At 45.2% G+C, this 26,816-nt stretch overlaps 1 protein-coding gene across 1 annotated transcript in view; it reads left to right on the top strand.

The window, feature by feature from the left end:
* Positions 1–7,421: 7,421 nt before the first annotated feature.
* The window catches only part of RFX4 (regulatory factor X4), a 119,621-nt gene continuing 100,226 nt past the window's right edge, over positions 7,422–26,816 (top strand). The window contains exon 1 of the mRNA XM_007670037.3: positions 7,422–7,657. Coding sequence (XP_007668227.1) covers positions 7,615–7,657 — 43 coding nt within the window. The 5' untranslated portion in view covers positions 7,422–7,614. The remainder of the gene's footprint in view (positions 7,658–26,816) is intronic.

The raw sequence follows: 26,816 nt of genomic DNA on the forward strand, positions 1-26,816 counted from the left end.
GAGGGAGAACTGGCATTTAATACACCTTTACAGATGAAGAAACTGAGGCACAGAGAAGTTAAGTGACTTGCCCAAGCTCATACAGAAGGCACTCTATAATTATGGACTGGTTGATCGATTTCAGGCCCTGTAGCTTTCTGGAAACTTTTATATAATGTGGAAACTTGAATCTCCTTTAAACTTTGCAGTGTTTCTAGAACAGGCACTTGGTATCAGGGCATCATATATGTAGCCTTTAAGCACTTCTTGTTATTCATCCCACCCTCAGCACTTACATACGTATCTGTGATTTACTGTCTGTCACCCCACTCTAGACTGTAAGATCTTTGTGGACAGAAAATGTGATTACCACAAGGATCTTACCAGCATTAAGGAGTTTGGGGAGCATTGATTATATAAAGTTCTCCTCCCACTTTCCCGGATAAAGCCTGGAGCACCAAGTTAGCTAAAAGCCTGCTCCCTTCAGCTGGAAGACAATGAACAGCCTCAGTGAGAGCACACAGCTGGCTCAGCCACTCGAGCTGACGGCCCTAGTACAGTGAACTGGAGGGAGGAAACCTGTGACTACCAACGCTGTGGTGTTGTACTCTCCCAGTAGCTTAGCACGGTGCTCTGCACCCAGTAAGTATTCAATAGAAAAGCAGTGTGCCCTAGTGGATAGAATATGGGCCTGGGAGTCCGAAAGACCTGCTTTCTAATCCCGGCTCTGCCAGTTGTCTGCTATGTGACCCTCGGCAAGTCACTTCACTTCTCTGTGCCTAGGTGACCTCATCTGTAAAATGGAGATTTAGACTGTGAGCCCCATGTGGGACAAGGACTGGGTCTAACCACATCAGCTTGTGCTTAGTACATGTGCCCACGTGCTTAGTACAGAGCCTGGAACATAGTAAGCCCTTAACAAATACCATAAAAATGCAATTGATCTAGTGTAAAGCACTTCAGGTGCCCACTGGCTCCATCTAAACTGAGAGGCCCATGTCCTGGGATGGAATGAGGAGGAGGTGATCAGGACCATCTTTCAATCTAGAGTGGCATTATCAGGCCAGAGGTTGAGGCTGGCTCTTGGCCTTACTCCAGTTCTGATCAGTTATTTCCCTGGGTGGGTCCCCAGTGGAAAGGAAGAAAGCAAGTGCAGGAAGAAGGCACCTCCTACTTGAGTGTTAATTTCAAACATTAGGTTCAAAGTATTGGTCTAAAATAAGTTATGGTGGAGAGGGGAGAGGTCTGCTTATAAAAATAGATCCTTGCTGCTCTAATGGGCTTTTCCCCAGAGGTCCTGTTTAGATTTCCCAGGTGCTTCTTGGTGTCCTGATTTTCAGAAAAGGTAGGGTTTCCTACATTTAAATTTGGTTTCTTCCAGGCTTACTGCAGTCCGTAGCATGGTGCTGAAACTGCAAATCTTGTGTGTGTGCCCCGAGAGCACGGATATCTGCTAGTAGTTTCTGAACCAGTTTCTCCAAGACGTTTGATGATGCTCATAGCTTGCTGAGCTGTAAGTGTTTTCCTAGAATTCTGACTCCAGCTTCGAGGTCTCTCACTGTACCCCTCAAGCATGGCAGTGTAGAGTAGGATAAATATAGGATAAATAGAGTAGGACAGCCAACCACACAGCCCCATTTTGCTCTGCTAATGAGGTGCGAAGGACAGACAGGACAGCTTTAATTTTAACTCAACCACAGTAGCACAGAGTAGTCTGAGAATCGTGCTGAATTTCTTACCTTTCCTCTTTCTCCCCCTTCTACCCTGCAACTCACTTCATTCCTTCCAAGCTGTCTTCCTTACTGGGTCTTGCTCTTGAATCTCTTCTCTTCAGTCTACTTCCCATACCCTTAAACTTGCCTGGAATTCCTGACCTGCTCAAACTTTTTTTTTTGGTTAAGCACTTACTATGTGCAGAGCACTGTTCTAAACGCTGAGGTAGATACAGGGTAATCAGGTTGTCCCACGTGACGCTCACGGTCTTCATCCCCATTTTACAGATGAGGTAACTGAGGCCCAGAGAAGTGAAGTGGCTTGCCCAAAGTTGCTAAACCACATCCCTCCTCACTTTAAAGCCATTCTAAAAGACAGCCTTCTTTCTGGTCACAACATTCCCCAAACCCCTCATAGCACCTCTGTATACATCAGTTCAAGAATCCCATTTATTCATTCATTTCCTTACTTTTGTTTTTACAAGTTGAATCTGTTGTTCCCATTATATGTTGAAATTGTGTGCATGCCTCTTTCCTAAGATTCTTGAGGGCAAAAACTGTCTCTTCTACTTTTATTGGGTTCTACCAAGAACCTGGTACAGTGTTGTGCATGTTGAAAGCGCACTGTGAGCAGGAAACCTATCAACTCATTTTGTATTGTACTCTCCTAAGTGCTTGGTACAGTGCTCCCTGCCCAGTAAACACTCAAATACCATTGACTGATTGTAAGAGTTCAATAACTGATGAGGTAAATGATGAGGAGGAGGGGGAGGAAAATGAGTTATTCCTATAAGTGGACAAAATTCACCCAATTCAATTTAGTATTTCTTTAATAAAAAAGTTCCTTACTTGCCCTGATCCAACATAAAACCTCTAAAGATTCCACTTTAAAGCAACCATCAGCTTGATAACCCAGTGTGAGAAAAAGCCAACAGCTGGATTTCTTTCCAGAAAAAAAGAGAAAATTAACATATGCTCTACTGTAATTGGCCCACATTAGCCATTTTTCTCTCTTACAGGTACCTTCCACCACTCTAGCTAGATTTTCTTGATGCCAGCCAATTCTTGTTTAAATGGTGGATTTTTGTCGGGAATCCAGTTAGCAGTTGGACCAAAGAAATACTTAAATCTTTACTTTCCCCTGGGCAGCTGGCAGTACTCACCCGTGCCAGAAAGTGCATGCTTTCCATGGCAAACAACAAAAAAAAACCCCAACCCATAAGTTTTCTCTCAATCCTCTACTTCATCTCTGTTTCCAACTTCTTAAAATACTCCCTTAATCTCTCTCCCTCAGATGGGAATCATTAACCAGGTCCCAGATCATTTCCTGGGGTCAATATGCCATCCGGAACATAGGGGTACCAGGGCATATTCCTCCACTACTTATCCTACAAGTGCCTACTTTCCACATGCCTTCCGGGACCAGAGTCTCCGTTCCAAAAAGGAGAAGATAATAATGATAATGATAATTATGGTACTTGTGCCGAGCACTGTACTAAGTACTGGGTAGATGCAAGATAATCAGATTGGATACAGTCCCTGTCCCACATAGGGCTCATAGTCTAAGTAGGATTTACTTCCCATTTTAGAGAGGAGGAAACTGAAGCACTAAGTTAAGTGACTTGACCAAGGTCACTCGGCAGACAAGCGGCAGAGCCGAGATTAGAATCCGGGTCCTCTGATTCCCAGGCCTTTTCTCTTTCCACTAGACCATACTGCCAGTGTCACCGTCCCTCAGTCACCACTCTGATCTGGAGCTGGACAGAGTCTAAGCCACTTACCTCAACCCCCTTCCTCCTATAGCATTCTGTGCTTGTTTTTAAATTCTGTTTCATCCCCCATCTGTAATTTATTTTGGCATCTGTCTCCCCCCCAGGCTCCTTGAGGTCAGAAATCATGCCTACTAACTCTCTTGTACTCTTCCAGGTGCTTAGTACAGGGTTCTGCACTGAGTCAATGCTCACTAAATACTACTGATTGATTAGGGAGGACCACGTTTCACTTGGCTGAGATCTGTTTGCAAAATCAGTGCTGCCCACACACTGGAAAACCCAGCTCTCTCTTTCCCAACTTCAGGGGCCATTTCCTCCAGCCCTAATTGCCCTGGTTGATTGGCAATGTACTCTCCACGTGGCTGCTGTCAGCCCAGGCAGCCTTTACTAAATTATGATCCCTTTTTTATGGTATTTAAGCATTTACTATGTACCAGGTAACTGAGTTAAACCCAAGGACACACAGCAAGCAAGTAGTGGAGGCAGAATTACAATGCAGGTCTTTTTTTTTTTAACCTTCTTTATTGTATTTAAGTGCTTACTATGTGCCAGGCACTGTTCTAAGCACTGAGGTAAATACAAGGTAATCAGCTTGGACACAGTCCACCTCCCACAGGGGGCTCAGCTTCTTCATCCCCATTTTCTACAGATGAGGTAACTGAGGCCCAGAGGAGTGAAGTGAGTTACCTAAGGTCACACAGCGGACAAGTGGAGGACCCGGGACTAGAACTCTGGTTCTAGATCCCTGCCCGTCTACTCACCCATTGCATCCTGGGTCCTAGAGGGAAAACGACTATCATGCAAACCAACCGCACTCTGAATCCACGGCTCTGCTCATCTCCCCCGTCCTGAAATCCCGGGACTCGGCCCTATCGGTCATTCTCCCTGAAAGCCTCCCTCAAAACCCTCTCCACATGGAGCTCAGTTGCCTCCTGGCTGCAGCGGTGCAACATAAAGTGTGTGTGTGTTGGGGGGACGACACGGCAGATGCTCATCTTAATATATGTGGGGTGTGTGGAGGTGGAGGGGGAAGGTGGCCAATCATCAGATTCATGGGATTCATTTAGTTGAAAGCTTGGATAATAATAATGGTGTTTGTTAAGTGCTTACTATGTGTCATGCACTCTACTAAGTGCTGCAGTGGATAAGGAAGCAGCATGGCCTAGGGGCTAGAGCATGGGCCTGGGAATCAGAAAGTCATGGGTTCTAATCCCATGTCCATCACTTGTCTGCTGTGTGACCTTGGGCGAGTCACTTCACTTCCTCTGTGCCTCAGTTCCCTCATCTGTAAAATGGGGATTAAGACTGAGCCCTACGTGGGACAGGGTCTGTTCCAACCCGATTATCTAATATCTATCCCAGCACCTAGAACAGAGTCCGGCACATAGTAAGCATTTAACAAATACCCTAATAATTATTGTTATTATTATTACAAGCAGATCGGGTTAGACACAGTCCCTGTGCCACGTGGGATGCTCGGTTCCTGGCTATACGCATCCTCCGGGATGGTACGTGAACTCCCCTCCCCATCCCCCCACCCTCGCTCCCTCTGCCCTACCCCCATCTCCGCCCCACAGCACTTGTGTATATATATGTACATATCTATAATTCTATTTTTAATGATGTGTAAACAGCTATAATTCTATTTATTTACAATGATGCTATTGATGTCTGTTTTCTTGTTTTGATACCTGGCTCCCCGCTTCAAGACTGTGAGCCCTTTGTGGGCAGGGATTGTCTCTCTTTGTTGCTGAATTGTACTTTTCAAGCACTTAGTACAGTGGTAAGCGCTCCAATACGATTGAATGAATGAATGAGCTTTGCCCTAACCTGCCTAGAAAACGCCCCTGACAGATCATCTGATCCAGCCTCCTGCCGTCGGGCAGGTGGAATGATTAAACCACCCAGTACCCGTGTCTGGGAAAGGCCTCCCCTCATAGGCCAGTAAAGCCCCCTCCTCTGCCCCTGCCAGGGAGGGGGTGAGCAGGGGGTGGGAGAGGAAAGGCCCCGGGCCCAGCGGGAGGAGATTGACCGACCTAGGGTCATCCCAGGTCAGAGGCGTCGCCCTTTGGACTACTGCCATTCTGGTGACCCCCTCGAGCTTGGCAAGTTTTTTTTGTGTGTGTGTGTGTGTGTGTGTGTGTGTGTGTGTGTGTGCTGAGATCGGGGAGAGGTCGGGGGCTGGAGAAAGGGAAGGAGCTGAGGGTGGAGGGGCCCAGTTTGGTGGGTGGAAGTGGGGGGCGACGAAAAGGCAAGGGATTGGCAGTCCCCCGCCCGCCGACGAGGGACCGGCGCCTTGGGGGAACTGTATTGCACTCCCCTAAGCGCTTAGTATCAAGTAAGTGCTCGAAAATATTAGTGATTGGGCCGGGCCCTGGACCCCCGAGCTGGGCCTTCCCTATAGAGAGAGAGGGAGAGAGAGAGAGAGAGAGAGAGAGAGAGAGAGAGACAGTGTGTGTGTGTGTGTGTGTGTGTGTTTTTCTCCCTTCCCTTTCTCTTCGGGGCCGGGGAGTCTGGGGCACGAGAAAACGTTGCCTCTGTCCATGGTCAAAGTAATTCAACTGTAATCCCCCTTTCTCTGCCTCTCCTGGAGCTCTATTCATATTCTAATCACAGCTTTCCCTGCCCTAAAACAGCCACTTTATCACAGGCCGCAGAGCCCAGCTTCCCCTCACTTCCCCTTCCAGCGGGCAGACCACCCGCCCCCCATCCACCCCCGGGGACCCCCGGGCCCCCCGGGCCCGACCCCCAGCCTCCGGGCCCCCAGGCTCCGGCCCCTTTTGGCCCCCCCACCCCCAACGCCTCCGGCCCGGCCCCCCGACCCCGTTTGTCCCCTGCCCAAGCGGCCCCGGGGCGTGGGAGCGTGGGCTGGGGGCGCGAAGCGAAGGGGGAATCCGGCAGAACTGCTCGGATTTCCTCCCCGCCAAAGGTAACGGTTTGGGGCTTGGCGCAAAGTTATCCCCTTGCAGTTGTCTGCGCAGCCAGGAGAGAAAGAGAGGAAACTCTGGAGGGCTGCAGAGGCCTCTGAGATCTGGAGGGCGGTGGGGGAGGACTGCTCTCTTTCTTTCTCTCTTTTTTCTCTCTGTCTCCCTCTCTCCCCTTCTCCCCTCCTTTCTCATCCCCTTCTCTCTCCTTCTCTTCCTCTCTCGTCCTAGCCAGGTGGTCAAGATCTTTCGAACGGCGGCGTCCAGCCCACTCTCTCCCCACGCGCAATCTCTCCCCTCCCTGCCAGGAACGGGCATTTCGGACAACTAGCCCCTGCCCACTCTGTGGGGCCGACTCCTTCTTCCCCCAAAGTACTTTTTCTCCCCGGAGTGAGCCGATTTGGGATAGTTCAGCCGCGAGTGTGTGAAAGTTCAGCGAAACCCGAACTTCCAAAGGGGGAGTTGGGGGGGGAACCGATCTGATCATCCAGAAGGAGGGCGGCCTGGTGGGGTGGGATGGAGGGGGGAGGGGGAGCAGAGTGTCTGGGGTAATGTATCTTTCTCAGGACCCGAGGAAAATCCGGAGAGTCCCAGACCCACTCCCCACCGCCTGAAGAAATGTCCGCGCCCAGTAAACTGTTGGTGGGGAAGTGTAAGCCAATTTCGATCTGAGACTATAATGAGTCTCGCCGAAGGCTGGAGAAGGCCTCTGGAACTTTAAATAAGAAAAACGTTTTTAATGCTATAATAGAAGGGGGAAGTCGAAGGGCTGGGATTGCGTAGATCTAAGCCCCCCTTTTCGGAGGAAGCTTTTCTTATTCAAAACAGCACCACAATGGGCTTCACATTGAGCCTTGCCACATCCCCATCTGACTAGCAGCCATTCATCAGGCTGGCTGGCCTATCAATGACATTTCTCCCATCAGGGCTCCTATAAAATGATGCTTTTTCCCATGAAACATCCGCAAACATTTTGACGGATCTGGCTTTGCCCTGCTGGATTACTGAGTCAGTCTCTCTCTCTCTCTCTCTCTCTCTCTTCCAGTCACTTCTCTCTCTCTCCTTCACTTTCTGTCCGTCTTCTTTTTTACTCTAGTTCTCTCATTCTTTTTCACTCCACTTCAACTTCTTCTCTCTCTCCCCCTCTCTCCCTGTGCATCTCTCAAACAGGGAAATCTCCAAACCCCAGGATTTTTTGTGGGCTTCTGTACTGTCCATGGGAAGAGCATGCATTGTGGGTTACTGGAGGAACCTGACATGGATTCCACAGGTTAGTCCTACCGGAGAGAGAGAGCGAGCGAACGAACGAGAGAGAGAGAGAGAGTTTTAAGAGTCGCAGTTTGCGATGGGCCTTTTTGATAACGACCCCAAAGGAATAGGCTAGAAAATTAGAGGTTATCCATGATCCAAGGTGCTTTTTTGCCAGTGAGTGTGTGTGTGTGTGTCTGCCTGCCTAGAGGGGAATGATGCTTTCAGTTATGCTGCTTGACAGTTCAAAGTGCTGTAACTTCTGGGCGCTCTAGATGTCGGCTGAAAGATGCTTCCAGAAAGAACTGTTTTCCCAGTAGACTGCAGGCAGGTCCATCCCTCCCTCGCCTCCGTCTTTTGGGGAACGAGGGGGGTGGACGCTGAATCGAGGATCCACGCCGACCCTTTCGAGGGGTGGGTAACCGGCCCTCCCTCGACGTGTGCAAGGCGAATACTTGGGGGAGAAGGGGGCGGGAGGTGGGGAGAGACGGGCCTCATGTTTCCACCAGTCCGGGAAATCCCGGTCGAAACCGTCCGGGGGGGGAGCCGCTGATCCAGGAGTGCCCGTCCAAACGCAAGACGCCCTCCTGGAATGAAAGCTTTTCGGGTGCCCGGGCAGAGAGCGGGCCCGGCCAGCTCCTCCGACCCACCGCCGACTGCCCCGTGCGGGGGCATCCCCTGTGCGAGGAGGGGGCGCCGGGGGACAAGGCTGCTGCTTCTTTCTGGGCGAATGAGCCAACCTGCCTGCTGCCTTCCGAAGCCCAAGTGCCAGGACCTCAGGGCCGGCCAGCCTACTTCTGGGTCTCTGTTTGGAAAATCGACGGGATTGTGATTTTGGGGGGCTTTTATGTATTTCCCTTAGGGGTTGTGGGGGGAGGAGGCGTTAGGGGAAAGCGTGGTGGTGTATAGGAAGGACCTTGTACCACCTAAGCGAGGCCTTCTCTTCTCTGCCCGGATTCCCAGGGCCTATGTCAGTCCTCAGGTTGCCCCCGCCCCGTCCTCTCTGCTCCAGGCGGCCCAGCTCCGTCCTGCTTTCGGGTCGTCTTCCGAACTAAAAGACGGCTGGTCCCATCCAGCCCAAGGGATCCCCGGGCTCTAACCCTTCTGCCCTCCGCCGGCCCCCCGGCCTGTGCCCGTTGGCCCCTGAGCGGAGACCCCTGCCACAGCTCAAACAGGAGCCGGCCTCCTCGAGGGGACCCTCGACAGCCCCCAGGAAAACCACCACCCCCTCTCCCCTTCTCCTCCCCGCTCCATGAACTGAACCAAGAGGAAAAACAGAGTTTTGTTGGGTTTTTTTTTTTAAAAAAAAAGCCAAATCAGTAGTATCATAAAGAACCCTCCGTCCGCGACCCCTTTTTTTCTCCGACGGAGATGCGAGAGGAAAACTCATCCTCGCCATGAAAATTATGTAAACTCCTTATAGGCAGGGAACGTGTCTGCCAAATCTGTGATACTGTGCTCTTATCAAGCGTTTAGTAGAGAAGCGGCATGGCCTAGTGGCAAGAACACGGGCTTGGAAGTCAGAGGTCGTGGGTTCTAATTCCGCTCAGCCACGTGTCTGCCGTGTGACCTTGAGCAAGTCACTTAACTTCTCTGTGCCTCTGTTACTCCGTCTGTAAAATGGGGATTAAGTCCCACGTGGGAAGACTGATTGCCTTCTATCTACTCCAATGATTAGAACAGTGATTGGTACATAGCAAGCGCTTAACAAATGCCATAATTATTATTATTACCCTGCTCTGTACATAGTAAGCGCTTAACAAATACCATAATTATTTTTATTACCCTGCTCTGCACATAGTGAGAGCTCGAGAAATGCCCTTGATGGACTGATTAGTCCGGGGTTCCCCCTGCTACCCTGGGGCTTGTGCTCACCAATCACAGCCTCCCCCCCCTTCGACGCCCCGACAGTAGTTATCTCAGTAACTAATGAAAACAACCCCCCTTACTATCACCCCGTTGGTACTAAACACCCTGAGGTGTCCTTCAGGGCAGTCGATTATATTCAGGTACTTATTTCGGAGTTGCAGGTCCACGCAGTGAAGATATATGCACGTACACCCGCATATGTGCAGAATTTGGGTAACTTCTTTCTGGAGCTACGGGAGAAAGCAATAAGATACACAGTTGTCACACTGTCCCTCCCAATCAATCAATGATTGGTATTTACTGAGCGCTTACTGTGCGCAGAGCACTCTACTAAGCGCTTGGGAGAGTATAACACTTCCACTCTGAAAAGTGCAAGTTTTAGTACTAGCTCGAGGTTGCGATGGCCACTGACTTTGATAGCAAAGCAAAGTTTGTTGTATTAATGGAGGGTAATTAGTTGAGATTTCTGCGAGGTATTTGGGCTGTTGGTCTCTGCACAGGTTTTGGACACTGCAAATATCGATTGTTCTGTCCCCGACTCCCTAGTTTCTGAAACTATTCTTAACAATCTTGTAAGATGTAAGCTGTGGCAGAGGAAAAGTCTCCTTTCCCAAGATGTTTCATCCCCATCTAGAGAGGTTTTTCTTTAAACATTCCACTCCTCGCCGGCTCCCAAACCCCAGCATGGAGGCATTTTGCTTGGCCGTTTAGGGCTCTGTAAAGATCTGCGTATTGACTCGTTGTAATAAACAGGGGGACAACGCCTGAAACTTTCTTTGGAAGTTGGGGGAAATCCCTGATTCGTGGGAAATCGAGGAGACGTGGGTTGATCCTATCAAGGAAGAGTCTAGTTCTGCCTTCAGATCTGCAACTAACTCGCAATTGAGTTGGGGCCCTTGCGGGAGTATTTTAAAGTTACCTCCTCAGCACCCATTATGAACTTAAATTAGAACTCTTTACAATTATGGCTTGTAACGGCTCTGTCCTTGCAGGAGCTGATTTTTACTGGAAAGCGATTCTCTCTAATCACTACCTCTGCAAGCTTTTCCAACGGGGCATCCGAACCGAATCCCGCCCCGAGTCACCGTTCTTTAAAGAAATCGAGGTTATTAAAAAAACGGCAACACGATTAATTAAGATAATGTTCATCAGATAACATTTTGGTCTTGCAAAACAGATGGCAGGGAAAGTGGGGCTTTGGGTTGCTTCATTCAGGCACCTTCACCCCCCACCCTTTTCAGGGGACTTAATCCAATTAGCTTTTCTTCAGAGTTTCAGTTGTTATGTAAAGATCCTTTTCCATTTGCTGAGAAATATGGCTTTATTGAAAATTTTTTATTCTTGCCTTAAATATTCCTCCAGAATGGCTTCCTCCGATTGGCTGGAAAGCCAATTTAACTTTTCAATTTCATAGAGACAGCTTTCAGAAAGCATTCTGAACCCGTCTCTTTGGCGTGGTCCTGTATGCCCCCGAATAAATGCCAGGACACTGATCCAGGGTGAGTAGATGCTGGATGGGTCAGTTTTGCGAGGCTCTGGTTCAGCTACCTCTATTTTGTCCGTGGGGAAATGGTGGTTTATCGCTCTAAAAAAGTTCATCTACATTTGGATGAACTCTAACAAATCTTTCCTGTTACCCGTTCAGTCCGGCCTGCCGAAATGCGCGCCTTTGTGTAATTTAGGGGATCGTGAATACTTTCCCAAAGTTTAAGAAATACTCCGTAAGTGTTCGGCTGAGACAAAGGATCGGGTCTGAGGGAAAGCGAAGGGAGAAGCATCGATGTACGTCTTGCTTTTCCTTCTGAATGTCTCTCTCCTCTATTCCGAGATCTACAAAGAAGCCCCCTTTAGAGGATCACTTTTTATTAGCAGCGGGGATCCGGGAGCCCCGGTCTGGAATCTAATTGAAATAGACAGACGGTGAAGCAGCTAAAAGCTGCGCCTCGCCCTGATCGCCCCTGCTAACAGTAGTGCAACAAGTTGGTCTTCGGGGCTAGGGAAAAAAATCGCGATTTGGAAGCCTCTTCCACCTTATGGAGAAAGAAGGTTTTATAAAATGATCTGGGGCTCAACTGTGGCTTCTAACGATACCATTATGAAAAATCACTAAGTGGGGGCGGGGGAGGGGGGAGACCCAACCTGCCAGTAGAAGTTTAAACTTCGTCGACAGACCAGTTTGTGCATCTTTCTAATTCCTTTAAAAACAATTCATATAAAACGGGATCGCCAGACTTGTCTTTTTTTTTCTTAAAAAGAAAACTTAAACGAATGTAATTGCCCCTCCAGGCTTCCCCCAGAGCAAAGCCTTATTCCCCACGATTCTCAGTCTTCAAGGCTTCGAATTAAAAAAGGAAGGGAGAGAGAGAGAAAACATTAGGGGAGGATTCTAGGGGAGGCGTTGGTTTAGTATGTCCCTTTCTGTCGGAACTAAACCAGAGTCCTTCTTCTCCCTCGCAGGCAGGAGCCGGAGAGGCCGCGGGCCTAGGGGTGGGATTTGGTTTGGTTTGGTTTCCACACTCCGATGGCTCCCTGCGGCTGCCGCCTTTGAAGCCCTGGGCTCCCCAAGCTTCACCCTTCACCTTCTCCCCCCCTCTCTCCACCCATCACCATCCTCACCCCCAGTGGAGTGAACCTGTTCTCCGAGGGGAAACGTGGGAGGGAACCCGGAGGCTGGTTTCTCTCTGGACTGTAAATTCGTTGTGGGTAGGGACTATCACTTTATTGTTGTACTCTCCCAAGCGCTTAGTACAGTGCTCTGCACACAGTAAGCTCTCAGTAAATACAACTGATTGACTGATGGAGGGGGGAAGAGAAGGATGGTCTGGAACTGTGCTCCCCCCCCTAGGCCGCCCCAGTGACAGGAGGGCAGGGCTCGCCCCCGCACGCACACCTCGGATGATGGGCTCCGCCCTTCCCATCCCAGCCACACACACGATCAGCAGCTCCTCGCAGGAAACCGCTTGAAAGGGGAGTCCTCCACCTCCTTCTCTTCTTATTCCTTTTCCTCCTCATTCTTCTCTTCTTCCACCTCCTCTTCCTCCGCCTCCTCCTCTTCCTCCTTCTCGTCTTCATCCTCCTACTCCTTTTTCCTCCTCCTCCTTCTTCCTCCTCCTTCTCGTCTTCCTCCTCTTCTTCCTCCTCCTCTTGCTCCTTCTTTTTCCTCCTCCTCTTCCTTCTTTTCCTCCTCCTCCTTCCTTCTCCTCTTCCCCTTACTTCTCTTCATCCTCCTCCTCCTTTTTCCTCCTCCGCCTTCTCGTCTTCTTCCTCCTCCTCTTGCTCCTTCCTTCTCCTCTTCCTCTTCTTCTTCCTCCTCTTCTTCCTCCTAATCCTCTTCCTCCACCTCCTCCTCCTCTTCCACCACCTCCTCCTCCTCTTCCTCCACCTCCTCCTCCTCTTCCTCCACCTCCTCCTCCTCTTCCTCCACCTCCACGTCCTCTTCCTCCTCTTCCTCCACCTCCATCTCCATGTCCTCTTCCTCCTCCTCCTCCTCCTCCTCCTCCTCCTCCTCCTCCTCCTTTTCCTCTTCTTCTTCCTCCTCCTTCCCTTCCTCCTCTTCCTCCCCACCCCTCCGGCCGGGGCCCGGGAGGGGGCGACCCCCGGAGGCCGGCTCCCCGCCGGGCCCGCCGGCCTCCGGACCCATAAACTTTTGTCGGTCCTAGGAACTCGGGTGTGGGGTTTCCATAGCACCCTCCCTCTCTCCTCCCTCCCCATCCCCGCCGTCGCCATGGTGACCAGGGGGCGCGGGTGGTGCTAAACAGATCCGGCGATGTCCAAAATATGAGGAGTTTGCAGTTGGGGTGATGGCGGTGGGGAGGCGAGGGCGCAGAGGGCCTTAAGGGAGAGGTCGAGGTCCCGACAAAGGCTGCTCATCCCGCGCGGACCGGGCCCCCCCAGTCTTGAATCTCGCCCATCACTAGACCCCCCAGTCATCCCCGCCCCTGTCCACCCTCGAAGGAAGGAGACAGCTCCTCTTCCCCCCGTCTCTCCCCTTCAAAGCCCTCCTGAAGGCCCACCTCCTCCAAGAGGCCTTCCCAGACTAAGCCCCACTTTTCCTCCTCTTCCACGCCTTTCCGAATTACCCTGAATCGCTCCCTTTGCTCTCCCCCCCTCCCCGGCCCACAGCACTTATGTATATATCTGTCATTTTATTTATTTATATTGATGTTTGCTTCCTTACCCGTCCTCTAGACTGTGAGCTCACTGTGGGCAGGATTGTCTCTCTTTACCGCTCTATTGTACTTTCCCAAGCACTTAGTACAGTGCTCGGCACACAGTAAACACTCAATAAATACGATTGAATAAATGAATGAATGAATGAGCTCCCTCCCCAGACCAGGCCCCCGTCTCAGTCTCTCCGCTAGCCAGGGGCTGCAGGGCAGGGCCAGAGGGACAAACTTTCCGTTGCAGAGATGGACTTCAAAGATTGAGTGGGACCCGATTTGATGTCTTTCTCCCAGCGCCTTGCTCTCCCTTAATAATAATCATGTTGGTATTTCTTAAGCGCACACTACGTGCCAAGCACTCTTCTAAGCGCTGGGGTAGATACAAGGTAATCAGGTTGTCCCACGTAGGGTTCACAGTCTTCATCCCCATTTTACTGATGAGGTAACGGAGGCACAGAGAAGTTAATTGACTTGCCCGAGGTCACACAGCTGAGAAGCGGCTGAGTTGGGATCAGAACCAATGTCCTGTGACTCCCAAGCCCGGTCTCTTTCCACTGAGCCACGCTGCTCCGCGCTGCTTTCTTTCCCCTTCCATAAAGCCGGAGAGATTTCGAGTAGGAGTCCCAAAAATTAGGGGTGAAAACTGATGTCGCCTCCCTGGACCTAAGAAACCTGTAGGAGCGACAAACTGAAGGTGCCAGACCCTTCTCCAGGATCAAGCCACCCGAGGGGTCACTTTTCCTCCGGAATATAGCCTACAGTGCTTATGTACATATCTATAAATTATGTACTATAAATTGTATTAATGCCTGACTCCCTCTCTAGTAGGCAGTCAGCACCTGGTAGGCAGGGGACATGTCTATCAATTCCATTCTTTTGTACTCTCCCAACTGCTGAGTACAGTGCCCTGCACACAGTAAGCGCTCAATAAATACCATCGATGATGATGCTGATGATGATAAAAATAAAAAGAGGTCAGTTGAGAGATCCTGTCAGAAATGCTGCATCTTAAGAAGCCTTTTTCTCAAGTGAGTAGAAGGGGTGAGTTTCCTCAGGTTCTTTTCTCATCCTTCATTGATGACTCAAAAATGCCGCTTTATGTATTACTTTTTAAATTCGTGCCAGTATTTTCTTTTTAAAAAATTATTAAAGCATTTTTTGAAGCTTAATGTTTAGGGATCATTATTTTCTTTTTAAAAATTATTTCAGCACTTTTAAAGATTTGGTACTTTTAATGTTTTGGGGTGGATTTTTATAGTTTCTGTTTTCTCAGTTTCCCAGTACCAGTCATTGCCTCTCAGTTGTAAGCCTTTCCCTTTTCTCGAACACTCTCTCTCCTCCCAGAAAGTACTAGATTTGTACTGAAGCGGAGGTCATCGTTATCGTCATCAGTGGTATTTAATGAGCATTTACTGTGTGCAGAGCACTGTACTAAGCACTTGGAAGACTTAGCCCTAAATAGTGCCATTTAGGTAAAAGAAAGTTACCCTTCTGTCATTTTACGAAACTCCTATTAGGTAAGAAAACTCATTTTAGAGATGTAGGCCTTGCCTTATGTAATGCAGATTGGGTTTTGCTAGACTAGGAGGTGCAGTAGAATAAAAATGCCAAGTTCCCTACCAAAATATACATACTGGGAGAGATGACTACAAGTTTCTTAGATGTGAGATCTCCAGGCAGGTGAACCAGTCTAGATTTGGGCCCCTCACACACGTTCACCACAGGTGTTTCTGCAGGTGACTTGACTCCTGCTCAATTCTCACCCTTGGAGCCTTGTCAACTTTTAACTCTCTCAGAGAGAAAGTAAAACCACCAAATTTAAATTCTGCCTATGCTGATTGTTCTCCAGGGGGTTAGAAAATAAGGGATCATTTCCCAAGTTTCTCTTGTTCTCTTTATTGTATCTCGGAAACGTGGGACCTGTGTTTTGGGATAAAAGTTCTTAAATGCTTGGTAAAACTGAGAACGAAGCCAATGATTGGAGGTTCAGGAGGCCACAAGTGCTGCTTTATTGTTTACTGTGCCCCCAAATTTTAGGTGGGAAGGTCGTGTAGAAAATGATAATTTATACAGATGACCTTCTGAGGTATATTACCAGTCAATTGTCCAGTAGTTCTATTCATTTCACCTTTTGCATCACTGCTATTTATACCTCTACCTCTCCTAGTCAACATGGTTCCAGAACATTTATTGGCATGTAATTCCTGTTTCTTACAGGGAAACCATTTCTGGTCATTAACTTTTTCCAAGTCATCCTTTCCATCTTCCCACTTCTCAAATTGCGAGTTTCCTGAGGGCCAGGGAAGTGTCTGAATCAATTTCTATTGACTAAACAGACACAGATGAAAGCTGCAGAAATGAGATGAACCAGTCTCCGTCGAGCAAAAAGACCATGCTTCCTAGGGAGGTAACTAGAGCCTTGTTCTCATGCCCTTGGGATTTTGGGAATATCAAGGAGCAAATGGTAATGATGGTAATAGTCAATCAGTTAGTGGTATTTATTAGTGCTTACTCTGTGTAGAACACTGTACTAAATGCTAGTAATGAAGCTGGTGTACTAAGTGCTAATAGCGAAGTTGGTGAGCATCTTTGGGGATCTTGTAGTTCCAAAGTCATGATTACGGTTAATTCACAAATCTTCTTAGTGCTTTTAGGTTCACCTCACAGAGAGTCAGCTTTTTACCCGTTTCATTTCCTCTTCCCTTCCTTCTCCAGTACCCTAGATTGATATAGGCTGAGGTGACATCCTTCGACTCAGGCTGGGTGGGGATGAATATTAGGGTAAATAACACAAGGAAGGAAAACGAAGCACAGGGAGATGAAAAAATCCTTCCCCAAATCACCTTGAATGTAATCACCAGAGTCGGGGCTAGAGCAGGATGAACTCGGAAGGCTTAACTACCCAGCTGGGTGGTCAAAAGTTCAGGGCAAATGATTTCTCCAGGCCATTGGAACCTAATGAAAATTATCTGATATAAAATCTATCCTGAATTGAATTTTTGATTATTAAAGGGTGTTAATACCTTAAGAATTTTGAAGTCAGAACCTAGGGCTCCTATTATTCTGTCAGAAATTTCATTTTTTATTCTGCTTGTGTTAATGCATTTAGTTTTGCCAGAGCAAAGGTTTTTGCTACGTGTTTCTGATAGAACGCAACGGCGGAATTGGGGAGTGCTCTTTCGACGATATGCATCTGTCTGGACACAACTCGATGCAACGTGGAGCTGTGTATGTGGCATCTGACCTGGAGTGGGAAGTGCTGTGTTAGTTTTCTTAATATGAGGGCTCTGCAAGAATGTCACCCCACGGTCTAGGATAACTGGGTGGGCTGAAATAACTCAAGTGCGACGCTGGTATAATGATGAAATTCTGGCAAATACGGGCAAGGGAACATATTTTCATCTCAGATCAAGTAAGAGTGTTCTTGTCACCAATAAATCCTTCCAGTATTTAGAGGAAGAGGAGGTTTTACACCGTTATGATATCCTCAGATTTTGGAGATAATTTTTCTAATGAAAGGAAATCATAAATATCGGGTATATGTCCCCTCTACGGTGGAAAATGTTAATTTTAAAAAGCCCTTATTTTCACACATAATGATGAAGTAAGGTAGTTTGGAAATGTGAAAGAATACAAGGGATCCTAATATTTTATTCATTCTCATACAATATTTGCAAAATACTAATTCACCAGTCACTTAGCCTACTGAAGTATTAGGCAATAATATAGCTTTTGGATGTTGTGATTTTAGTAATCATTCTATTAAATTAGAGTTTATTCATTAGTATTCAAATGGGTAGTAGAGGTGTATTGGCTCAAGTTTATATTACCCAATTTGCATTCATTTCTGTGTAGAAGGCGAAGGATTCTAGTTGAAGGCTGAACTGTTCTTTCCTTCTAAAATTGTTTGGTCTGAGGGACTCGCTTGATTCCAATTTCCAAATCTCTTGCCCTGAACTCACTTTCTCACTTCCTGAAGCTTTCCATCAAGCTGCTGTTCATAGGAAAAGGATTTGGACCTTTATGCAGGCAGAACTCCATTGATTTCATTTGGAAGCAGAGAACTGTTGCACTGGAGTGTGCTTTGACTTTAATGTGTGTTTTGCTTTAAGACAAGGGCTGGGACTTTTCCATGAAGAGAGAAACACTTAAATTTTGAAAACTCACTCTATGTCCTTTCCTACATCTACAAAAGAATAGGGAATAATCCCCCCCCCTTTTTTTGTTTGTTAGAGAGTTGTTGCCATTACTGGTCCAGAGTTTGAACTATTTAACACTTGGGTTTTCAGAAAATAGTTCAGGAATAGTTCAGTTTGGAATGAGGTTCTGGCTGGGTCTTGATCTTTTCACACTGGTTTTAGTTTGCTTTTGATGTTTCTGAATTGTTCCAATTTGGGAATGCAGAAAAAAAAATCCATTTTCCAGTCTGGCATCTTTGAAACTTGGTTGTTCCTTGTTTTATGACTTTACACTTGTCAGATTTTTAAAACAGCATCACAAACAACTTTGTAAATTAAAAAGTAGATCTCTTTAGTGATTATGCTAATGTGTGAATTTGGAGTGGTGTTATGCACACTGGCGAAGTTTTGGCTTGGCTGTATTGACGTATGCTAATGAATTGGCTGGAGTTTGTGTGTGCTGTCTGATCAGTCATCCGCAGACTAGGATTTTAAACAAACAACCAAAGTTCTCAATTCAGCAATTGTTACTCTGCAACGACCTACAGAAACATGATCAGTCGTGAGTATGTAATTTCCACAGGTGGGAAATATTTTGGTATGATTTCTATTGAACAAATTAAGATTAAATTAAAAAGCCATCACTGCAAATGCTAAAACTGAAACTTCTCATTTCACTCCTGCCAAAGTATGAACATAATTCATATGTAGATGAAGATTATTGAATAATATACCACATATTTATTTTGCTACAAATGAAAATTACAACCACCATTCCTTTTGGACCTATCCCAGTTGAATAAACAAATTCTACTGTAGTTTGCTGCTCTGTGAATTAATGGCTGTTCCGAGACTGAGCAGTCATTTAGATAACATGAAGAGTAATTAGTGATCATTAATGAAACCAAATTAGTTTAGTATTCTGAAGTGTGAATGTATTCCAAATGAAAATTTTTAATGTGGTGATTTTGTCTTTTGAATATTGGCATTATGAGTTACCTAGAGTTAATTCTCAATTTGCCTCTATTTCCCATGCACTACTTCTTTACATGTTTATTGTAAATAAGATACATTAAATATGCTGTGATTCAAATTCAGAGTTAGCTCCTGTGTATCTAATGAATGATCATGGAAGTTATTTTGTTGTAAATAAGGGCTGTAGAATTGGGTCCATAATTCGTAACTCCAGTTGGGGACATTGATGTGTCTTTTCATAACCATTTAGCCCAGTTTTCTTGGATATATCAGTTTCGGTATCCGATAATGAAATGGGGAAAGGGAGAAGGAGAGGGAGAGTCAGGGATATTTAACCCAATAAGGAGAGGAAGAGCTGATTTTGTCCATCAAAATACTTCCAAGAGTCTAGAAAGGGCTTAAACTCAGGTTTCTTGGGTGTCTTGCTTCTTCCACTTGTATGACTGCGAATCACTGTGTAGTGCTCTGCACATAGTAAGCACTCAATAAATTCCAATTATTGATTAAGTGAAATACTTTCCCTAAACATTATAGAAGTAAAATTACTTTGAAGTGCTGAGAGTGTCCTGGACAGATTTCATGGGGGTTTTGACATGGGCCTTTTTCTTTAAGCAGGCACCCAGCTAAAACTTTAAAAGTATTAAGAATTGGACACATCGGTTCTAAAGCACAGAGCTGTTTGTTGTTCTGTAAGGGTGCATTTGGTTTCCATGAACTTTTATATTCGACTCAGTGGGCAGACTATTTGAAGTTGCTGCGGTTTGGTAGAAAACCTTTTCAGAAATGCCAGTGTTTTTAGAGAGAGAGAGAAAAAAAACCTTTTATTTTAATCAGGGCTTCGTTTTAAAGTTTGAAAACATTGCTCTGCTTAGAAGAAAACATTATTCATCTTCCTCAGTGGAGTTTCTGCCCTTCCGTGCTGCCTTGCTGTCGTCTCAGCCCGTTTCCTCGAACACACAACATAGGGTTGGTATTACAGAAGCCATTTGGTATTACGTTGCCAGTGTCACATTCAGATGGAAGCAGAGTTGTGATATAATGAGAATTCAGAAAACAATTTGTGGGCGGCAAGGGACAGCAGTCTTAAGCCCTGGTGTAAAGAGAAGGATATTTAAAGTTTTTTTTTCCAAAAGCGTCTATCTAAGGATCCTGCATTGTGCCCCAAATTTTTCTTCATTTAGGGAGAATTTTTTAAATAAAGCAAGTGCTCATTCTGAGCCACAGAATGAAGAAACAGAATTTAGCACCTGGGTTCTTCCTCGGGCAAACTTCTCCCTGCAATTCTTGTGAGTTTTGACTCTGTAAGGAATGGGATACCAAGCTGTCTACCGAGCTGGAAGAAACCTGGCGTAATGGTTTTTAAGGGTTTACATCAATCCAACAAACAACAAGATTCCACTAAAAATGATTTCTGAGATATAGGGGCCTGGGTGGCTCTCACCTTTGTTATAATTGAACTGAACACACATTTTGGAAGGCCTTTATCTACAGTTACCTGTAATCCTTACACAAGTTTAAGGCTTACATTCTCGTGTTTAGGAGGGAAGATTTTGCCCTGCAGTTTTTTCCACATGATACTTAGTCAATATCTTTGGCTTCAAGTTCAAATGAGTAACAATTGGAATCAACATTTAAAGCTCTCTCGATCAGTACTTCGCTAAATTTGGGCATCTTGATAGTCCACCCTTATTCCGCTCCCTCAGCTAAGACATCAGCTTCTTCTATTAGAAGATCTCCCCCCAAGCCCTTTCTTCTTTCTCCTCTTCTGTCCTCCTCACAGTATTTATAGAGTCTGTTGAATATTTACTATATCTCTATCCCACAAGGGGTCCCAAATGTGTATCCCCATTTTATAGATGAAGAAAGTGAAGCCCACAGAGGTTAAGAAATTTGCCCAAGGTCACCTCCCTGGCCTGTAGCAGAGCAGAGATTAGAATTTAGGTCCTCTGACTCTCACTCTAAAAGTTTTGAGTACTCTTGCCTGAATGGTGTTCCTCCCTCAATCATCCTTTTGGTAATTTTGAAACCATGGTATGTCGGTCTCCCGGAATAAGCATGTTGAGAAAACTAGAGCGTGGGAAGGGGCAGGAAAGAGTGTTCACTGAAAGAAGTTAGTTGCTGCTTTTGGGGGAGCATATTTTGATCACAGTACTGGTGCAGCCTGTTCATTTCTCTTGGCCTGATTTTGTTCTTTTGGAGTTCCCTGAAGGGATCTCAAATCTGTTTTGACTATACCATGTCAGGTTCTGGTAATATACCTTCTCAGGAGGAGATTGAAACACTCTAAGAAAGTTGTCCCGACTGGCAAGCCACATGTCTTCTTAGCAATGTTCAACTTCTTTGGAAGATAGGAGAGAAAGGGTTTCAAGGAAGTGCCATGTTTTTGTAAGTTTTTGCTCTTGGGATGTCTTCTGAACCTAGGAGTAAAGTCTATAAAGCATGTATTATTATATTGTCATAAACAGTCAAAATATAAGAAGTAAATGTTTTCACAAGGTAGGGAGAAAACTGCTCCTCAGCCTTGAGAATTAATATTTTGAAAATACCCTGCCAAAACCTACCGTACTTTGAAAATGTTTGCTTAAGGTCACCAAAATAAATATTTGTTTAATGACCAAGATGGAAGTAATTATTTCATTTGGCAAATGGTTTCCTCAGAAAAACAACCAGTTCTCTTTTGGGGTAAAAAGTTTTGGTTGTGAAGATGAAACATTTTTGAAATTTAAGTTTGATTCAGAAGACTGCCAATGTAGTTGTGTCAGAGAGAGAAGGAAATATGAAGTTGTGAGGTACCCATAGTGTGTCATCCCCTGGTACAACTAGAACACCATAGCTGGATGAGTTTAATGAGGATATGGAAGTAGAATGAATGCTGCATAGTTCATCACTGTTCATTTTGGATTTTGGGGGGCTGGTTTAGGTCCATCCAAATCCTCTGGGGTCGGAGGCCAAATTGTTAGTTGGCTATTTTCTTTTTTTTTCTTGGTCTAGAGGGAACCGCAGAAAAAGCCCAGGCCTGGAATCACAGGATCTGGGTTTCCAATTCTGGCTTGGCCACTTGTCTGCTGTATGACCTTGAACAAGTCACTTAAGTTCCTTGTTCCTCAGTTACCTCATCTGTAATATGGGGATTAAAACTGTGAGCCCCATGTGGGATTTGATTATCTTGAATCTACTCTGGTGCTTTGAACAGTGCTTGGCACATAGTAAGCACTAAACAAATACTATAAACAAATTATAGAACTCTGGAGACTCATATTTTCCATGGTAAGACTAGTTCAATTCTGCTGGACTTTTTCTAGATATGTCTGGGCTCTCTTGTCTGTAATCATATTAGGAGCCATTCATAACTTCTAGTAGTTACGAAGATTAGAATCCTCTCTTCTCTGCCTTTTGTCAGAAATGGTCTTAGAGGCAGGTAAGATGGACAGATGCTAGAGAATTGAATGTAAGGGGACACTAAGGAAGCTGTCAGTCAGCTCTCTGGAAATGTGCAGACAGCATGGTCAGTTGTTCAGTCAGAGATAATGTTTATTGTCACTACAAATCCCACAAACACTTGGCTTAAGCAGTGTTTTCCAATCCTTCTTATAGCTTTTGTTCCAAGATGATTACTTGGCCAGGTACTGGTTTTTGTATTTCTGCTTTTCCTATTATTATTTTCTCTTCTTAATGCTGAAGGTTTAGGCCCTCTCAGGTAGCAAGTCAGCAGTTCCTGAGCACTGTCTTTCATATCAAGCATTATATTTTTCACTCCTAAAATATTCTGACTGATTTTATCTGAAGAGATAGTTTATTAGGGAGGAAGTCCTTCCTTATGGGATTGGTTAAAGTTTCCTCTTGTGGCCCTGCCCTTTGTCCTTTTTTATTGAAGAGAAATATTAATTGGTTTTGGACATCTTTTGGGCTTTCTGGTTCAAGAAATGTTTCCCAGAAGAAAGCACATCGTGAAAAGCAATAAAGAAGAGGGGAAGAAGAAGGAGAAGCTTAGTGTCCTTGGGCATACCGGCAACATGGGTAGAGGACATTCTAGACATGAGAACATGTGGAAGAATCACCATTAACAATTTATCGAGTATTAACTGGGTGCCTAGCATAGTAAGGAAAAGACATGAGACCTACCCTCAAGATACTTACATTCTAGCAGGTGGGCAGACACTAGAATAATTTGCAGATGGGGGGAGCGACAGAGTTTAATGCTATGTACATAGGATCAAGGAGGAAGAGGGAAGGGAAGGGAAGCAGATGTTAGTTCCCTAATCACTTAGATTATAAGCCCCATGTGGGATATTGTATCTATCCCACCACTCAGAACAATGCTTGACACATAGTAAACACTTAACCAAAGCAATAAAAACAATGCCAGTAAGGTAATATTAATAACCAAGGGCTTAGGTGAGGTGGGAGAGCCCAAGTGACATCGGGGGGAAAGAAACTCATTTCTCTAAAGTGTAAACTCATTGTGGGCTGGGAGCATATCTACAAAATCTGTTATATTGTACTATTCCAAGCATTTAACACAGTTCTATGCACACAATCAGAACTCAATAAATATGATTGAGTTAATTAATCAAAATTAATCAAAAAAATTAAGATTAATGGTGGGTAGTGTTAAGATTAGTGATAGGTATAGGCCAAATTCAGTTCAGTCTGGTTGGGGTTCATATACAGGAAATTGTGCAAATATCAAAATATCAAAAGGGTCAAACATGGGGTATGGGTAAATTTATGGACAACTGTTGCAAAATGGACAATAAGAGGGGAAAGTTAGGGTTTTAAAAGGCCCAAGAAGGCCTTAAATAGATTTATGAATGATGGGTAAGGTAGGAATATAAAAGGATTAATGAGTAGTTGTGTTTCAAGAGGATAGACATCTGCCAAACTTTCTTTGGTGATAGAAGCAGGATATTGGGTTGGATGAGCCATTGGTCTGACTCTACATGACATTTCTTAGGACCTTTATGACTCTCTATCCTGGGGAAGATAAAATTTTATCTAAATTCTGCATGCTTCTTTCCCTTAATTTGTTGAAAAAAAGTGTTGCTTCCAGCTCGGGTTTCTGGGGGACCGGATGGACACATATTATTGAAGTGTTTGAGATCGAGTGTCTCATGTCTTCTGTAGGGTGATAACAACAATGATAGACTGAATGGGTAGCAACACTAATTATTAAATTCTTATGAATTTATCTGGACCCACTAGGGCCCCCCATGTATATTTGGGTACTCAATTCTTCATTTTGACTACTCCAGTTGGAAATATTTCTGTGTTTGTCTCCCCTCTTAGACTTTAAGCATTTTATGGCCAAAGAACATGTCACTTCTTTGTTTGGTATTTCCCAAACACTGCACCAAGTGGGTTGTAAATATTTCTCCTACTACTCCCAAATTACATATATACTTATACTAGTTCCCTGAGCTTCAGTGAAAAGGTGATGATGAAGATGGAGTTTTTATAGTTAGAAATATTGAGAAACTCTGGGTCCGGAGACTCCGCTCAATCAATCGTATTTAGTGAGCGTTTACTGTGTGCAGAGCACTGTACTAAGCTCTTGGGAGACTACAGTGTAAGCATGTACCCGACACATTCCCTGCCCACAATGAGCTTACAGTCTAGAGATGATGTGTAGAAAAATTTTCAGTTAGTGCACCCTCAACCCCACAACACTTATGGAAATATCTTTATTATAAATTATTTATATTAATGCCTGTCTCCCTCTTGTAAGCTCTTTCTGGGGAGGGAACATGCCTGCCAACTCTATTGGGAGAGATTGCTTATTGTTATTATTATTAATCACATTTATTGAGTGCTTACTCAGTGCAAAGCACTGTATAAAGCGCTTTGGAGAGTACGATATAACATCAAACACATTCCCTACCCACAGTGAGCTCACAGTCTAAAGGGGGAGTCAGATGTTAATATAAATAGTTAAATAAACAAACAAATGAATACATTTCAGGTATACAGATATACATGTGCTGTAGGGAAGGGAGAGAGGATGAATGAAGGAGCAAGCATTGAGCGGCACAGAAGAGAGTGGGAGGAGAGGAGGGGCTCAATCTGAGAAAGTTTATTGGAGGAGATGTCCCTCCTCTGCACATAGAAAACACTCAGTAAATACCATTGATGATGAGTGGTTTGCACAACACCACTCTCACTCTCTCAAAGAAATGGAACTGGCATTGAATTGGAAAAGGAGGGAGGTTGAGAAGGGGCTGTGTTTACAGGGGCTAGATTAAATAAACTATTACTTGAAAACATCAATCAATCATATTTAGTGAGCATTTGCTATGTGCAGAGCACACTACTAAGCACTTGGGAGATTGCAATACAACAGAATTAGCAGTCACGTTCCCGGCCCATAATCAGCTCACAGTCTAGAGATGAGCTCTCACCCTAGAGTTGTCCTGAGATCAGTAAGAGGAGGGTAGGAAGTGGTGGTGGTATTTGTATTTGTTAAGCGCTTACTCTGTGCAAAGCACTGTTTTAAGCGCTGGGGAGTACAAGGTGATCAGGTTGTCCCACGTGGTGCTCACAGTTTTAATCCCCATTTTACAGATGAGGTAACTGAGGCACCGAGAAGTTAAGTGACTTGCCCACAGCACACAGCAGGAAGTGGCAGAGAGTTGAGTGAAGTCTTATTGAGTGCTAACTACATGCAGAGTACTGTACTAAGTGCTTGAGAGAGTATAATATAACAGAATAAGCATACATAGTCCCAGTCCATAATGAGTTTACAGTCTAGAGGGAACTGTTAATTATCTACTCCCTTTCCTCTGTACCCTTCTCCTCACTATTTCCTCTTCAGCTGAAATTTGGAAGTGATAGAGGGTGTGGGGACAGTGAGGAAGATGCAGAAGAACCATGAGCAGAAAAAAAACAAGATGGCCTTGAATATCTTGGTTCTATCCCAGTGCTGCATTTCCACAAAAATGATGCAGTTCTTCATTCTTAGACCATTGTTGACACCAACTGCATATCAGAATGGTTCCTAGTAAGTAGGGTTTCTCACAGAGCTGTAGACCCTAGTTGCATTGTGTAGGAGGTGACGGGGGAGTTGCACTGAGGGGAGATCAAGGAAAAAAAAGACTTCGATAGCTGAGTGATAGTACCTGAAGGATCAGGGGGTGTCATTTCATAGGGGTGAAGTAATTTCTCAGCCAGGACTGCTTAAGGAAATGGTGGGCTAGTTGGTGAAGAAGAGAAAGGAAAGATCATTCCAAGCTTCATGTGGGAGAAGTGAGAACTGGAAGGGGAATTAAGGATGCCGGAGCAGGAGGAGAATATTCAGAATTAACAATTAAGGATATTTCTCTTTATTGGCAGATAGGAAGTTGGGAAACAGTGGAGAGGAAACTGTAGAGAGCTAAGAAACAGTGCATGTTTTAATGATGGCATTTAAGTTAACAACAGTACACAGGACAGTGTTGAAGAAAGCGAGGGACAGTTGGGATCAGCAAAATGAAAGAAAAGAGGGTGATTGTTCAAGGGACTGAGATGTGTTTCATAGCAAAAAATCAGAGTCAGAAACAACAAATGGCCAACAAATGGGAGTTGTATGACTGGAACAAGAAATAGGAGATTATTCTGTGGAAAGTGTAACTTTGCAAAAATATCAGGGAGAGAACAAATGGGGAAAACGAAGGTGAAAGAAAAATTGGAGAGCTGCGTATATATTCCCGATAATGTCCTATGACCACATGATGGAATGTGTCTTATTTCTGACTTCTAGCTGTGTCCCAAAGTAGTAGTTTCCCAATTGTTCTGAACACCTACCAGTGACTACTCAGGGTTGCTGGCCAGCTTTTCCCAGGCACATATTTATTGCATGTATTGTAATAACTGTGGTGATTTCCTGACCTCTTAACTTCTTTCTGAAGCTCCCTGACATATATTCTTATTATATTTTGACTTTGAAGTTTAATGGGCCCTGGTAAATGCTTTCAGTCAACAACACTTTTGTTCTAAAATCCAGAGTCAAAAGTAAATATTATTC

This window comes from Ornithorhynchus anatinus, chromosome 14 (genome assembly GCF_004115215.2).
Source record: "Ornithorhynchus anatinus isolate Pmale09 chromosome 14, mOrnAna1.pri.v4, whole genome shotgun sequence".
In the NCBI taxonomy this organism is placed as follows: domain Eukaryota; kingdom Metazoa; phylum Chordata; class Mammalia; order Monotremata; family Ornithorhynchidae; genus Ornithorhynchus; species Ornithorhynchus anatinus.